Below are 17,521 nucleotides of genomic sequence, written 5' to 3'. Positions count from 1 at the left end.
CTACAACAGAACGGCTGAAAATCAAAAGAATGAAAGTGCTGGAGTTAGGGCTGCCACGATTAGTCAACTAGTCGCGATTACGTCGACTGTCAAAATCGCCGACGACTAATTTAATAGTCGACATGTCGTTTGAAGCTTTGTAAGATCCCAAAAGACGCAGGAATAAGTAGTAGGATTTAAGAGTGTAATCACGGACTGAAACAGAAGATGGCAGCACTGCATGTACAAGGATGCCAGCTGCCGTTAAACCCCGAAGAAGAAGAAGCTGTGTCCGGTGTCATAGCTGTGTCCAAATTCAGGAACCGCATCCTCCTGTGCCTGCATTTGTAGGCCGATTATGTTACAGCGACACGACGAAGACTGTCCAAATTCGAAGACTCCGACAAATGCGCCCTTCATTTCCCCAGATTTGAAGGATGGGTCGGGTGTATCCTTCGTGGCCCAACCTATCCCAGAATTCATAGCGCGGCCCTGCTCAGTTTCCAACAATGGCGGCAGCTAGTTAGTTACTCTTATTATTCTTTCTGGGTCACAAAATAAACGTTTAACATATTTTCAAGCGAGAATGTAACTGTGTAAACTTCAAATATCTGCTCAGTTTATCAAGACACCACATGTCTGTGAAGGTTCTCAGTCATCCAGGTCATCGTTGTTGCTAGAAGACGTTTCACCTCTCATCCGAGAAGCTTCTTCAGTTCTAAGGTCAAATGGCGGAGAGTCCCAGATTTAGACACCACATATTTTCAAAAGCGTCTGTTACCCACTAGCTCGATAGCTAGCCGGGGTTCAAGGCTCAAGAATATACTCCGGTGTCCTGTTATATTTTAGATAGCAAGGAGCAGATGGCTGAGTTTATTCAACTCCACCGAGACAATCTGCAAATTTCATTAAAATTTAATAAACTATCACCTTGTCGTTATTTTTAGTTAACACATACCTTAAACACTTAAAGCTGTAAGCTAATGATAGTTATATAAGAGCAGATGCTACTGGTGCAATAAGCTGTACGTTTTACGTCCAATGGATGATGATCTGATTAGTCGACTAATCGCAAAAATATTCGGTGACTACTCGACTATCAAAATAATAGCTTGTGGCAGCCCTAGCTGCAATGCCCCGGTCGAAGTCCAGACCTCAGCGACTGAAATGCTGCGGTGGGGCCTTCAGAGAGCCGCGCATAAATGAATGTCTGCAAACTTCAATGTCATGAAGCAAGTCTACTCAGTTTTTCATATGACTGCTGAAACATCCCAATTCTGTCTATTTGTTGCATGACAAACTCAACCTATTTGTACTGTTAGAGCCTCTGTGTGTGTCGGCACCTGATGCCAGTATTAAAAACCTTGTGATGCAGATGTGTGAGTGGGACTTGGGCAGCTCAGTAGGAGAGCGTGCCGAAGGAAGGTTTATAAGTTTAAGTCCCCCTGCAGATCACTGGACCTCGAGCCAACACTGAGGTAACATCTCGACGTCGTCTCAACTTTCACACTTCAACATGAACACGAAGAATCACACGAATTAAAAGATGATAAAAATCAAGCAATAGTTTGAAGATTGAGGTAAATCTCTCACCTGGCTCCATCTTGATAACTTTGATAGCTGTCAGCTCTCCATTCTGCTTGTTCCGTGCCTGAAAACATAAAAAAGACAGATAATTTAATTTTTTATAATGTAGTGCATCAGTCAGTTATTAGATCTCAGCACTTTGGTGGGTTTCTTTTGCTTTTGTTGTTTTCTTGTGTGCCAGTAGAAGCTTAATTTGCATTTTTGCTGTCCAGATCAGTGGAGTGCAAGATCCAGCCCACTGCACAAAGCTGTGGCATTAAACACTCACACACACACACACACACACACACACACACACACACACACACACACACACACACACACACAGACATATGATGACCTTTAAAAGTGTGATCCCAGAAGGTGTCACTTCTCTTTGCGCACTTATTTATAAAAGAACTATAAAAAAATGCTCTCACACGCACAAACATTTCCTCCGAGTTGAAGCTCATGCGCTACATTCTTACACACGGTAAAAGTCGTACCGAGAAATAAAAACGGCACAATTATTTTTGTCCAACCGCTGCGATCGATCTAGGCGCATTGTTCCTTTGGCTGGCAGAGACGATTAAAGCTCTCTTACATGAGGGTGATCGCACACATCATGTGACATGAGACAAACAGCACCACTCAGAAAGTCTAGCCTTGTAAGTCTGATGAAGTCTAAAAAGAAACTGAGTGAGGTTTAATCGCTTCACAGCTTGAGTTGTGCGTCACAGTCACACACGCACACAGACTTCACACGGTCAAGTAAAGTCAAGTGAAATTTACTCACAAGCACATTTAAAACCAACAAACTGGTGAAGAATGTGTAGTTTGGTGATTAAAATAAAATCACCAAAAAGGAACACAACAAATTCGCGCGAAAGCAGTAAAAGCAAAGGTCTCAAAGGTCTTCAGTGCTGATGAGGACCTGATAGCAAAGACCAGTGTCATGACCTCGGTACACACAGTATCAGCAGACCTCGGTGATCATGTGGGAGTATGAGGTTAAAATAAATGGGCGAGGACGGGTACGCCATTCTCACAATAACAAAAGCAGGTCGAACACTGTTACACGCTAAACGCAAAAACACGGTGAGGAAAGACGAAGACCAACAAACCGTCTCTCAGCAGCAGCAGCAGCAGCGCTGTAATTTTTGAGTTGGTCTGAGCAGGTCTCGATCCCAGACCTGCCAGACAGCAGTCAGAGACACCGCTCCATAACGAACACGAGGCATCGAGGACGTCGCTGCAATCATCAACGAATTAATGTTTCACAGCTGTCTCACGTTTTAAAGGTTTTTGTTATTTTTGGCCGATTTTAGAGAATTTAACCAAAAGCAACACTAGGTGTTCATGTTGGTCATCTCCATGGTAACCAAATTTTAGACAGATGTCATGTTTATCATCTTCTTCATTTTAACAGAGACTTTAAGACTTATGAAACATTTTTGGCTTAAATAAATCCTTGTATTTAGTACAGACTTACACAACTAGTTAACAGTTAAGCTTTAGCATTAACTGCACTAGAAACATCACCGAGTTATTTATACTGTATTAACTGTTGAGACTAATCACTACTCAGAGCTGCAAGCCCGATACGTGTGAAGGGAAGTTGTACATAAGCAAGGCACCGAAAACTGCAGGTGCTACTTTGGCTGGATGGTTCTTATATATCGTACAGAATATAGAAACAACCTTTAACCCTGTCTGTGAGATATTTTCCCGTAAAGGTTTCAAAAAAGGAAAAGGGACCACAAAAATGGTCACCTACAGCAGATCAGTTACAGAGGGGGAGCTTAGCAAGAGGCAAAAATCCACAAACAGATGCTGTAATACACAAGGAAACAAAAAACCCATGAGGGGTAACGCAAAGGAAGTAGGAAATGTGCAGAGACAAGGCGATGTGGGAGGTAAATGAGGGAAACAGGTGAGTGTGTATCACAGGAGCGTGATTAACTGACTGGAACAGGTGTGATAGAAAAACCGCAGGGAACACTAACTGTGACAGAAAAGACATCTGAAACCTGACGAGGAGTAACCGATGAAGACCGTCACATTTAAGGCCCACTTATAGAACAAAATGACCTGGTTTGCATCAGAGGTTAGCGAGGATGGTCTCTGTCTGCGCACCTTTGGAAAACCTGGAGACTATCAAACCACGTCTTTATTGATCTATACTGAGGTGTGAAGACTCATCATTACGGGTACAGAGTGTCAAATGTTGTCTTCTTAATTAGACTTAATTATTCAGGAAACAAAGGAAACAAGTCCACAGCGCGCGCTCACCTGGACGAGCGGCGGCGAGCAAAGATGGAGAAAAACACGGTGATCAGGTAGATAACTCAGGAGTAACTTCCTTTTTTCAGTGGTTACAGGCGCAGAGATGATTTTACACATATTGAACATCAAAGTTGAGATGTGACAGCTGCCCACACTCTCACTGCACTCAGAGGAAGAGAAACAGTCATAAGTGTAGTCGGTCAGCGAGGGCATGACAGCCTGCACACGTGTGACACGGAAAACTCCACTGCCTCAGAGAGGGAGGTTCAAAAAGCAACGACACGGTGACACATGGGTTTTTCAACCTCTCCTCTGTCCGAGGTACAAAGTGTTCACAAAGTGATGTCAAAATGACGGCAGTTTAACCCCCTCCAACCATCCTCCGTCAGCCCGCGAGCACAGAGCTAGACTAGCAGCACACTAACTGCCACGTTATGTCATCCGTGTCCTTCACACTCATCTTGCTACTGAGTCGTTATAACAAAACCACTGTTTACAAAGCAGTTTGTGGCATTAGAACAACATCATTAGCATTTTAAGAGCAGGCATGTTTAAGATGCTAATCAAATGACAAGAACGCAAGAAGCCAAAACGGCGGCCACCTCCGCCTTGCTAGGCGCAAAATTCCATTTGTCGGAAAATTAACGCCATCGGCAAAAACAACGATGGAAGTCGACACTTTGCAGTTGGAGGTAAATTTAACGTTGGCGGTAGGCGGTCTGCGCCTCTGAGATTGATACTGAAATGGCACAGTGGAAAGTCTGGGTGTTGTAGTCGCAGTGGGAGGGTGGTCACAAACAACTGACGACTTCATTTGCATTAAGGGGTTTCCTTTTTTTAGCAATGACCGACCTATAAATCCATCCTTTCACAAACTCAAAAGGTAAAAGAACGATCGCTGTGTCGAGTTTACCTGCTGAGATTAAACTGTGTACAGCGAATTTAACACACCGCATCACAGCGGAGACATTGTTATCCCACCCCCGCGCCTCCAACGGCCAAACACTGGCAACGGTTTAGGAGATCACTGAAGCACAAACTAAAGTTTAATACTCAAACTGGAGTTAAACTAGAGCACAGGTAGTTTTCAGGCGCTTGGGAAATCTTTCCTCAGAGCCGCGGTTGGAGAACTGTGAAGCTCCAAGGAGCAGCACCTACATCCTCATGGCATAAAAAATAAATAAAGACTCTTTTATTTTCACGGGCACAGCTTTGTCTAAGAGAGCAAGCTCATGTATTTATTCTAAGAGACTGTGATAATGTGAGATGCTCGTGCAGCTCTGCTAACCTTGGCTCATGCTCCAGTTTTTTCTTTACTGCACTCCCTCTCAGCACCTTTGCTCCACATTTTTCTGCTGCACAGCCACATGTGATGACAGCTGCAGTTTTTTTCTGGTCACTTGACTATCTTGAGAATGTTTCTCTGAACAGTTAATCTCCTCGATCTCTGCTAACCAGCCAGCCTCAGCCCTGACTGTTGAGTTTCTGTCGGGTTGGTGCAGTGGCGGTCCTCGATATCATCAAGCTCCACCGCCTTCACTGCAGCTGGCGAGGTTAGGCCTTTTGCCCTCCTGGTGGTTCCATCAGAGGCAGAGGTCCAGCCTGACCCCGGGGAGTCATGTGAACCTGGGCTGAGCTAGCTGCGGCTGCAGAGCAGAACACTACCTTCTTCGCCAGCTGCAATCTAAGGTGGCGTACACACAGGAAGACACCAGCAACCAGAGACCACAGAATGTCAATGAAATTCAGCGATATGCAACAACAACAGGCTTGTGACGCAAACCGGGTGGTCCCGAGTTAAGCTTTGAGGTGGATGACCAACCACCTGCTCTGAAAACAAAGCATGATGAGCTGCTGTCTTACAAGGTGGAGGAGAAAGTGTGCAAGCTCGCTTCTTTCTTCATTGAACATGTGCCACGAAATGAATCTAAACATTTGGGAAAGCCTGCATCAGGTTCAAAGCTGAGTAACGAGTTACCCTGTGGTCTGTTCACATTCGCCTCTGATCAGATACAGCAGACCAGTATGTAGAAGAAAACAAAAACAGTATTGCTGAGAGAAGTTAGCATATTCTGCACTAAGACTGGAGACCTGCCCAAGGTGTTTCCACCTTCCAGACCTATGAGAGCAGGGAAACGCTCCAGCACCCAGAAAACCGAATTAAAAAGACAAAAAGAGCGCAAACACAGTCAAGAGACTCCAGTTAGTGCAGGTGAAGCTACCAGACAATGGGAGGCTAGTAATGGTGGCAGATCTGCATGCTCCTCACTCTAAGCCTTATCAGATTAACTCCAGGACGGTTAACAAAAAACTTCAGTTGCTATAAAGGTGGAAACTAACCACAGACAGGTCCTGGACACATTTATTTCTACTGTAAAGATTTATATTTGAACGTGGGATTGACTGGTTTGGAACAAGCCTCAAGCTGCCATCAGAGGAAGTCCAGTTTGAGAGTTACTTTCAAAGAAATAAAATGGATTAGTTTAATTTGAATAGGCTTAAATCTGGCCCGTCCTCCAGCTGGATAGCTGTTTTTGCCGGACGCTCACTCTGCTGGGCTTCTCTGTGATCATTTCACAATATTTGTCGTGTTTTGTTTCAAATGTGGTCTCTAACATGAAACTGTCATAAAAATCCCTTCACTGTGCATCACAGGGCCGATGTCCAAAACAGCAGCACTGAAACTGCGTCGCTTGTGTACCTAAAGAGGCCGTGCAGAGCTTCGGTATCTGTCTGATGATGATTTGTGAGTTGCTTCTCGGAAAGTTTAGTCACTCTTATCGTTAGGGACGAGATAAAAACGTACCTGTGCGGTACCTTTTTGGACTATCTTACACAGCATTTCTGGGTAAAACTGAGCAATACAAAGCTTTCACTTCACAGTAGAGAGTTTCTAACTCTCTACTGAGAAAAGCAAAGGTCTGGTCGCACAACGGCTGAGCTTACACGAGCAGTACAGTCAAACAAAAGCAATCAGAGCCTGAAAGCTGAGGCAAGAAAAACAACAGCGACAATGGAAACTCCATTCAATCACTGTGTGAGAGAGACACACAGCAGAGGTCACTGAGAGGAAAGACACCCTGTGCAGTAAACAAACAAACACACAGAGGAAGCTGTGGACCTTCCACAGAAACATTTCCACTTTGAAGTGTGTGCCGCAGAGGGGTGTTTCCTCTCGCTGACCTCTGTGATGATGACACTCTAAGCATCCTCATACTCTGCTTTCCTACAGTCTCGAGACAAGGAACGAGGTGAAGGGAAACAAGAACTCCGATTACACCTCACATGAGTCTGTTGTCCCTGACAGCAGCCGGATATAAACCCAGCTGTAATCTTAACCATATCTTACTTAAACATATCTAACTTTGAGCAGCCCCATAACACCCAGCACAGACATAAATATATAAACACCTACACTGGTTATTAAACATATTATTAGTCATACTCTGTCTTACGGCTAAAGATAAGAAATCTCTGTCAGTCTCATCTCTCCGTGCTTCCTCTCTGGTGTGTTTAGTGCACACAGACCGGATGGATGTGTCCGCATCTCATTCTTAAAACTAAAAAACACACCTGGCAGTTCTGAGAAGCGGTCAGAGAAGATGCTAAAGCTAAACTCTGGATTTTTGCACGACCATTGGGGGGCAGGACATTTCTCAGTAGCCTGCGAATCATTTTGACCCAGTGTGTTGAGCTAATGGTCGATTTTGAGCAGCGATAATAGAGCAAACATGGCTGATGGCGGATCTCTCTTATTCCACACGAGGCAGGACCAACGCCGCAGCGTCCGTAGTGCGTTGGCGCACATGCCAACGCGCTTTGAGCGTAGGCGGCCTCCTCCCTCTCACTTTTTCTCAGCAGGGCATACAACGACTACCGGCTCCTCGACGCAAAACGTCACACAGATCATTGCGAGGGATGGAAAAAGGAAGGGTGGAGGAGGGACGGAGCTGAAAAGCAAACACCAGCCAGAAACGAGGGCAGTCAAAAAGCACACGAGGTAAAACTCACACCTGTGTGTACGGTCGGAGCTCAAGCTCAGTCTTGAGACTTGAATATTTGAGCTACTTTAGTCCCTTTTGATGATTTTTTTTAAATTTAGCGTAACCTTGTGGTTATTTATGCCTCGACCTAAACATTTTGATACAGTCTGATTGGTGAAGCTCTTAAAAACTCAGAGGTCATCTGTAATCTGAATAAGTTTAATCCCAGACAGACGTATCAGAGAGAATTTTAGGACTAGCAGTACTGGGATATACCACTGGTATACTGTGATGTTTTAAAAGGGATTACTGGTGACATGTGCATGATGTAGACAATATCTTAAATAATTGTTCTTTTGTAGATTTATGGACACAGACTATAAAATCAACAGTAGAAGAACTTAAGGGAAACAAATCATTTGCATTTGGGTTTTCACAGTTTTTGTATAATGTGTCCAGGTACGGGATAAAGGTGTGTTTGAAATATACGGAATGTGGAGATTTGGTCTAACTTAAGGTAGATCATGTTCTCTACTCCTCAGACGGTCTATGGTTCGATCCTCTGATCCTCCAGTCTGCATGTCGGCCAACACACCGTCCCTGATGCATCCATCAGTTCATGAGTGTAAAAAGACGAGAAGCACTTAAAGTGTATTTTGGTTCTTCTAGACAAGCAGCAGCATTTTGAACTTTGTTCTGTGACTCACTGCAGATGCTGTCATTGTGGGGGAATATGCATTTCTAAGTCTTTTTCAGAATAAAATGATGCCTCCAGATTACTTCAGAAAGGACTTTTGCAATACTTCAGTCTCCTGAAAATATCCTCTTTTTCTTCCAGTATGGCAGCAAGCTCAACGTTCAGACACGAGAAACACAAGAAAGCCTGAAGCTGATCATTTATCATCTTATTTTGATGTAGGTCAGTTATCAAATAAGCCAAACACACACACACACACACACACACACACACACGTGCAGGTATTTGGCATAATTTGTCTGAATTTCTCAGCGTCGTAAAAATGATCTCTCTTCCTCTTTTTGGGGTTAAAGATAAATCCAAGCCAACCAAAAATTCAAGCACATTTCATTGTAAAGCACACACCGACACACACACACACACACACACACACACACACACACACACACACACACACACACACACACACACACACACACACACAGACAAAACCACACTGTTTCTGACACAGTTAACTTGGCTCTGCAGGCAGATTTTGTATGTAGTCTGCTGCTCGTTTGTCTCACTTCTTCTTTTTGTGCCTGAGGTTGCACACACACCAGGTGCAGCCCGCAGCTTCCCGCAGCTTCTGTGAGGCTATGAGCATGAAACTAGAGTTGCAAGATGTTGAATAGCAACCCTAAAGTGCAGCTTAGTAGCACAAGCCACATCAGATAAGGAGACTCGGGGTTTTTACTGTAAGAGGAGGAAGATCCTGACATGATGAGGTGCAAACCTGCAGTCAGCTCAGTTAACTTTGAGTCACTTCCCAAGCCAGAGAAAACCAAGCAAAACCAAGTCTCAGCAAAGTTTCTCCTCCGCTGTGCAGGAAACATCACTGCAACACAAGACTGATTTTTAACTTAAATGCATGGGAAGGAAATAGTTTTTAGTCACCAGCTACAGAGGAAAATGATTTGAATTTCAAGAGCAGCTTTAAAGTCCCCACGATGGAGTGTGAGTACAAACGCTGAAAGGAAGTGACCACCTAAGAGTAAAACCAGCACATCAGATCATATCTGCACTCAAAGAGGGTTTGTTTTTATACTTAACAATGCTCAGAACACCTCAGCACCGAGAGTGGTCAGTAACAGCACGTCACATCCATCCAGGGCTATGTCAAGGCATCTCAAACTGAGGGGCAGGGCCCACCGGTGGGGCACAGAGTCACTGCAGAGGGGCGTGAATGACCAGGGGGGAAATATGAGGTGCTTTTTGCAGGAAAATTAAACAAATAGGAGTTTGCTCATAACACAGTGCTGACACTTATTTCACCAAAATGTCCCTTGCTGACAGTGATTACACTTTTGTCAACTTCTGAAGGAAAAAGCTGAATCACTGCGTCATTCAACATTTAATCCACACTCCTATCATCATATTCATGCCCTAAATGTGGATGAGTCAACAAAGGTGATAAAATAAAGGTTATGCCATTAGAGGTGATAAACTTAAATGTCAACAGTTGCTCACATTTTGAAAAATAAGAGACTTTCAGAAATGTTAGGTTTCACTCAACCTTTAGGCTCATACTACAAACAGGACAGTAAAAGAAAAGAGAGGCTGGTGGAAAGTGGATGAGTGAGTAAAATTATAGAAAATGTCTCCAAAGAGAGCTTTAATAAGAGAAAATTCACTGTTTGTGACTGACAGCCGTCTATTTCTGAAACTAAAAGTGTTGAATGAAACCTGAAGAAGTCACAGTCACGTGACCACAGTGAGCGGTATAACACTACAAAGGATTTTTCCACTAAACAAGTCACATATATAAAAAAAATAATGTGTGTGTGTATATATATATACACACACACATATATATATCTGCATAACAGAACTTCATAAACACTCACATTACTAAAAACAAAAAACATCCGCTAGATTACCACAAACTCTTCCATTGTGCAGATCTCCAGATGATGACTGCTGCTGATTTTCATGCTCTTCCAGCTAACTGCCAGGTTTTATTTAAACCATGTGATGATCCTATCTTTCCATCAGGCCATCAGCATGTTGGTTTATCATCATCATCTTTATTTATGAGATGATGTTTAAGACTAAATACTTATAAAGCTAACTGCATCAACATCAGCTTCAGCTTCATTTGGGTTTCTTGGTCCTAAGCGTTAGCAGCGATGACAATGAGTTTGCAATTTAAGTAACTTTTGGATTAGCTTAAGTAGACTGGCTTTAACAGCTGGAGCTGAAATTTAGTTCGTCTTAAATCAGATCCTTTAAAGAGTTTTGAGGACATGAAGTATGCTTTCATGTCTGCTTATAACAGGACCTGGCTAAAGCAGCTACTGTAAGCTCAGGTATGGACCAGTCTGTGTCTCCAGCAAACTGGTGATGGTGGCACAAGAGTGTCCCCCCCACATGCTCCCATCTTAGAAAGCCAAATTTACAGCATTAAAGAGCATATTTATGTATTTATAACATCCATCTGGATACTGGAGTTTGGGGAATGGTCTGTGCCTGCTAACTGGAGTCCTTTAAACTGTGTTTTAAGTGCCTTTTAGAACATTTTAATTATGAAATTAGATCATTACTAACAAAACTCCAAGAAATTTCTTCTTTAGTTTTTAGCATGGAACATGTTACTTAGTGCTGATTATACGGGACGTGTCTCCACCTATGCAGCCATACAGTGATGCTAACCAACATATGCTACCTTTAGCTAAAGACTTTGCACTCCAGGTATTTGAGTCAACATGAAAACATTTGGCTTCAAAAGCACACCTCAGCAGCCAAAATGCTCCCACTGAGGCTTCAACATGTGGACTCTAAAAACCATCAGCTGCGTCTATCCTTTGTATACAGTTCCTGTTCTTAATTGAAAAGCCGGGACATCCCAACGACAGCACGATGCCCACAACAAGCTGCGACTCTGAGCTTCAAAGCAGCTGCATCGTAAACCTGTAACTGCAGACACGCAAACATATGAAAATTGCATCTTCAGGCTGAAGCAGCATATCACACGTGTAATATCGTGTAATGTATGTGCACACGCTCAGCATTACATGTGGAGATTCGGCAGGAATATAAAAGAGTTCTGCTGTGCTTTTAAGGTTTTACGTGTAATTGTAACGCGTGTGTGCGGTGATTTTGCTTTCAGCGATTTCATTGAATTAACCGCTCAACACTCCCTCTGTTCAGCTTCTTAAGTGATCATCTTACAGCACAAAGTCTCACAATCTAACGTCTGTGAATGACTTAACATGCAAATATAACAACAGCGGCAGCGACAGTAGCTTCTTAGTAAATATCTTCTCTTTCTTGTTGCCTGTAAGGAAGTTATTTACACACACGGGGGCATGCAGCCAATTTAGAAGCTAGGCACTTCCTCATCTCAAAACGAAAATGAGTTCTTCATTCAATGAAATCTGCTCATAACATAAAACACTCGGCTACACACTTGGGGCGACGTGGCTCAGGGGGTTGGGAAGCGTATCTGTAACCGGAAGGTCGCCGGTTTGATCCCCGGGCTCTTTGTCCTGGTCGTTGTGTCCTTGGGCAAGACACTTTACCCTACCGCCTACTGGTGTTGGCCAGAGGGGCCGATGGCGCGATATGGCAGCCTCGCTTCTGCCCCAGGGCAGCTGTGGCTACAACCGTAGCTTGCCTCCACCAGTGTGTGAATGTGAGAGTGAATGAATAGTGGCATTGTAAAGTGCTTTGGGTGCCTTGAAAAGCACTATATAAATCCAATCCATTATTATTATAAACTTTGCTACAGAAAATGCTCTGACGGGAATATCGGCTGTGCAGTGTTGTCCAACAGGTTTGACAAACACAGAAGGAAGTTTTAAGAAATGTCTCAGCAGGAAAAAATGTGGACCGGGAGCATGCCACCGGATCAGCATCATTCACGCTATCTATCAAACATAAAATGGAGTTTCCGACTGGCTGCCAACAAAGCTTGCTACCCAAACAACAAAGCCAGATAAGTCTGGAACTTCCAGAAAAAGGAGTCCAGAACCAGCGGACAATGTCACGCTGGCTACAGCCATCTTTTATATACAGTCTGTGATCTACACCAGTTTATATAGGCCACAGGATGATGTGACAACCATCATCGAAATGAAAAATGATCATTTATGAATTTACCGTATGAGTACTCTGGGCCCAGCTGACTTATCTTAGACGACGCTGGCTGATGCTAACATGGTGTTTGAGAGGAACTTGGCGCTGCATCTGAACCACAGGCAGCAGAGGCTGCACGCAGGACTGCGTGAACATCTCTACACATCCGATGAAGACGAGGTATGTGCCAGTACAGAGGTGACCCTGTGCAGGTGTCACAGGTGCTCGTGTTGCAAATGAGCTGTCAAAAGTGCCTCCGCCTGATAAGAACACACAAAGCCGACTGCTGGCATGTGAGACAATGAAGAAGCTATTCGAGGCAGAACTGAATGCAGATTATGTGCTTTTCAAATCAGGCTCAGTCTTTGAACGCCTGGGGTACAAAGCGTTTGAAAAATCAGATACTTACCCCATAAGGAGATTTTATGGGGTAAAAAGTGTTTAATGCCCACAGAAAGTCATGCAGCTTACATGCCGAAATCAATATAAGACACATGAACTAATAGGAAATGATCTACAACACAACTTGGCCTTATCAGCTGCGGTCAACACGGCCTTTCTTCTCTATCTCTACATCAGATGCACCTACTCTTACTCCTGAGGATGAGGAACTGTCTGATATGAAAGCAGATATATGTTTCTTCCTGTGAATGTCCCTCCCTGTACAACATGAGGCTAAGACGCTGTACAGTTCCCATAATGGTCATCTCTCTCTCTCTCTCACACACATGCACAAACAGGGATAACTTAAAGTCCTACTTTTTCACCACTGCTGATGGTGAAAAACAGTTGCTGCTTGCAGTATGACCTCCATTAGGCTGTGCAACAACGCGTAGCTGAAACCATGTGATCGAGCATGCGTGTGTGGGTGTGATCATATCTGTGCATGGGTGTTTTTGTGTGAGCGTGTGTCCACATGTGAAGGAAGGGCAATTATGCAAATATCTCCCTCCCTGTAAAACAGAACAAGGTCACAGAACTGACCTGTTTAGAGGAAGTGTGCTCACTCTACAGATAAACTGATTTGCATAGGTTACAGTTTTACAGCGCATGGCATGAACTGCTGAACAGCTCGACTCTGAAATGCTCCGTATCCACCAAAACTGGCACATGAAAAAAACCAGTCCACACATGGGCTGAAGCAGGTGGCCGAGAGCGACTCAGAGAAACTCTGAAGCCTCGGCTTACCTTCTTCTGTAAAGCGTATTCGTGCAGGATGTTGCTAATGTGCCATATTTTAATATAAATTTTGTTTAAAAAAACCCCCAAAAAAAACATGCATCACAGCTTAAATACTTCAAAGAGCTCATACTCATGGAGGCACAGATAAATACAAGCCAGTGTAGGTGGAGCAAGAGATCATTATCTAAAGAAATAAGACTAGAAACTCACAATAACATTTGAACTCCAATGACCCACAAAGTCATTAAAGTCTTTTTTTATATCGCTTACAAAAGCAACACGATGCACAGTGACCAAAATGATCTGCATCCTCTTCACTCAAATCACCAACGAGCTCGCAATGGTCCATCACCGTGACAACCTCAGATGATTTTATAACTCAGCATTTGCAGAGCTAAATATCTCCAATGAGATAGACGGATGAGATTCTTATTTTTCTCTTTTTGTGCACCTCAGCAAACCACAGCACACGATAATTAAAGACAGTGAAGAAAGTTTCTTGGTTGGAGTTGGGGGATGGATTAAAAAGTCCAAAAACTGAAAACCCCAGAGCGGATCTAAAGTCCCGATCTCGACAGATTTAAATGTCACAGTAAGCTGTCTGCACTGGCACTAAGTGTTGGTGGTAAACGTTCTGCAAATCAGAGCTGTGTAAACACAATCTGTGGGTTCAGACAAATATAACTTGTTGCTAACAGATTAACTCAAATCAGTCTTTAAGAAGCTCTGTCTGGCTTCAAATTCTCATAAATGAGTCGCTTGTTGTTCCGTGCGCAGAATGGAGCTTTGCTGTTCTGTGACTTACACTGAGCTGTACAAAAGAAGGCGCATAGTCCACTCAGATCACTCTATCACTCATGTGAGCCGTCACTGGAGAGACTTAGGTAACTTTTCCATCTCAGGTGTGACCTGAGGAAAGTCCCAGACAATCCTTGGTAACACATGCACCTACACAGGAGCCCGCGTGTTCATTCAAAGCACGGAATTACACCAAAGGAAGTCAAAATTCACTCAAAATGTATCCATTTTTTAAAAACCCGCACTTAATCACATCCATATATGTGTAGACAGACGCCTGTGAAGTCGACACAGTTGCAAGAAATGTATGAAAGGCTTGCTCTGTGAACGCGGCTCCATCCGCTGTGACATTTGAGAATGTTTATAACACACCTATGATAGCATACAAAAGAGCAATTAGATGAGTATGTACGTTTTTGCATGATTCCCTGATTACAGACTCCTTCTTCACCTTCCTACACTCGTATTCTGAGTGTATTTTTTGCCACAGAGAGATAAAACACACATGCATCAAAGTTAAAAGATGATATTTACTGATAGCACAATTATTTTTACTGTCATTCAAATTTTCTGCAGCTTTGGTGTCGTTATCGGGAATTTTTTTGGCCACAATAATCCTGCGGTGAAAGCTGATATAATGCCAACTCTAAATACCGCCCAACTCGTTAACATACAGCGACAAACGACTCAGACATAATTAGCGATCAGAAGCAGACGTACTACACTGGCAACACGTTTGGCTCTTATTTCCTGCCACTTTCAATCAGGTTGATTTTTTAAGCCTAATCTAAACAAATGAAACTGAATATTTTGTGATACTTGCTGGGCTGTCGGGCTTGTAATCCGCTGGTTTAAACCCTGGCTGCTGAGATCAAATTAACAACTACTTGTGGACCATTTGTGCTCTAGAATCAGAGTCCTGGGCCTCAACCACAACAACTCTGAATGCTGCAGCTGGTTTCTAAAATACAAGTCTAGCTGCTGTTTTTATTTCTGGAGTGCAGCTGTGCCAGGAACCACTCCTCTTTCTGTAACCTTACACTGCAAATAAAAACAGCTCAAATGATCTGTGGATTCCTTCGAAAAACAGGAAGGATTGCTTTTGGAACGCCAGGTGACATCACATGCAAAACTACATGAAAGTGCAAGTGACGGGGTAACTACACAAGTTCCACTGAGAGAAAGAGGATGAGATGTTCAACCTGAACATTTCTTTAAACTGAACCTTTACAGCAACATTCAAAGCCTGTTAACCAACTTCTCCCCACTGTGTGAAAATATGGGTTTAACCCTGCAAAACCTTCACTGCTGCTCAGAAATGGGAATGAACTCTGCCGCAGGCGAAGAAGAATCAACATAAAACCAAATATTTCAGATGATGTATTATTGAACCTTGGCTTTGTGGTTGGAGAAACCATGATATTGTTTACCTTAAATATCAAGCCACAAACTGAAAATGTGTGGTGTGTCTGTGTGCAGGAAAATACAATGTACCATATTAAGTTCAGACCTCACCTTCCTGCTCCTGCTTCAGGTTAAAGTCTGACTTAAATGACTTAAAATGAGTCTTTTTAAGGACAGACTTTTAAACAGAGGGAGAAACTTCAACTACAACTCAGAGGTGTGATTGCGTAGACGCCCCGTCAGAGTCGAGGATGATGTTAGAGTGCACCTGAAGCACCTGAAGCACCTGAAACACCTGAAGCACCTGAAACACCTTTTAGTAGCTTTGAAAGCTTGAGCCCCGTTTGTTGGTGTTTGATGACATCATTGCTCGAAAAGAGGATCTTTAACTCTGGAATTCGTGGTACTTGTACTACAATCCAGAGTTCACACTAACTTCTCTATTAGATGGAGTAAAACTGCCAAAAAAATAGTTATCGACAAGAATACTTTCACTTCTTGTAAAACCACTTCCTCCAGCACAATAGAAGATGCACTTAAGTTGTGATTGCAGTAAACCATTGAAACTAAATTCCATCACACCTATGTTCTTCTAAACTCACAGAGAAGACGTTCACAGCGAGCAAAGCACCGCGTGCTCAGCCTGAGATCCCCACCCCCCCTTTTTTGGCTGCTGTACATTAAAGTGCAGGGACGGGAAGCGGAGAAGTGAGCGACTTGTAAAACAGGCAGAAGTAAGACATGCTTGACTTGAGATGCGAGAAGCCAGTGGAGCAAGAACCTCCTTTAGACTCAGCTTTACATTTTCCACTTCTTTCTTCAAACAGTTTACAGATACTTATGATCTCTTGAAAGGTGAAAGCTTTCTTAAAATACAAGTAAGGCTTAAATAAACCTGATTTAAGCGGACATGTACATGTAGCGGCAGTACAAAGCAGCTGACCTTGTAAACCTCCCCGTAGGTTCCTCCTCCGACTCTCAGCAGGATCTCAAAATCGTCCTGAGGGTTCTTGGTGGAGATATCCAGAGCTGCCCTCTGATGGAAATCCATTTTGCTGTTCGATGTCACTAAAAATCCTCCTCAGACATGTCACACAGTCTGTCTCACACACTCACACACACACAGCAGCATCTACATAGAAACCTGAGAAGCGAAGAAGACGCGAGCTGCTGAGGAAAGGCGCTCGGACTCTCTCTTTGTCTGACTTGTCACTCAGCTGCTGCCACACACACTCACACACCTTCCTGTTTCTCTTTCTTAGCCTGCTGTCGGTCCTCCCTGCCTCTGTCACTCCCTCCTTCCTCTCATCTCTCTCAGACTATTTTTTTTCTCAGCTCATTTGCATAATCCAATTTATTTCCTGTTACTTGTATCGTGCATGTGTGAGAGAGAGAGACTTTCAGAGACAGCTTTACAAAGATTTGTGTGAGTGTGTGTGTGTGTGTGCGTGCGCGCACATGAGAACATGCTTCTGCATGTGTGTGGCTTGTAGCTGATTAATTGCAGTTG

At 43.4% G+C, this 17,521-nt stretch overlaps 1 protein-coding gene across 1 annotated transcript in view; it reads right to left on the bottom strand.

Moving 5' to 3' along the window:
- map4k1 (mitogen-activated protein kinase kinase kinase kinase 1) overlaps positions 1-17,257 on the bottom strand; it is a 42,487-nt gene extending 25,230 nt beyond the window's left edge. Inside the window, exons 1-2 of the mRNA XM_084950015.1 lie at positions 16,955-17,257; positions 1,573-1,630 (exon numbers count right to left, since the gene is read on the bottom strand). Of these exons, the coding sequence (XP_084806141.1) occupies positions 1,573-1,630; positions 16,955-17,062 (166 nt within the window). The 5' untranslated portion in view covers positions 17,063-17,257. The remainder of the gene's footprint in view (positions 1-1,572; positions 1,631-16,954) is intronic.
- Between the last annotated feature and the right edge of the window lie 264 nt (positions 17,258-17,521).

The sequence above is a fragment of the Perissodus microlepis genome, chromosome 14 (genome assembly GCF_051167445.1).
Source record: "Perissodus microlepis isolate ML-2025 ecotype Zambia chromosome 14, ASM5116744v1, whole genome shotgun sequence".
NCBI lineage: Eukaryota > Metazoa > Chordata > Actinopteri > Cichliformes > Cichlidae > Perissodus > Perissodus microlepis.
The sequence above is the reverse complement of the archived record's forward strand: the minus strand, read 5'-3'. Positions and strand labels throughout refer to the sequence as shown.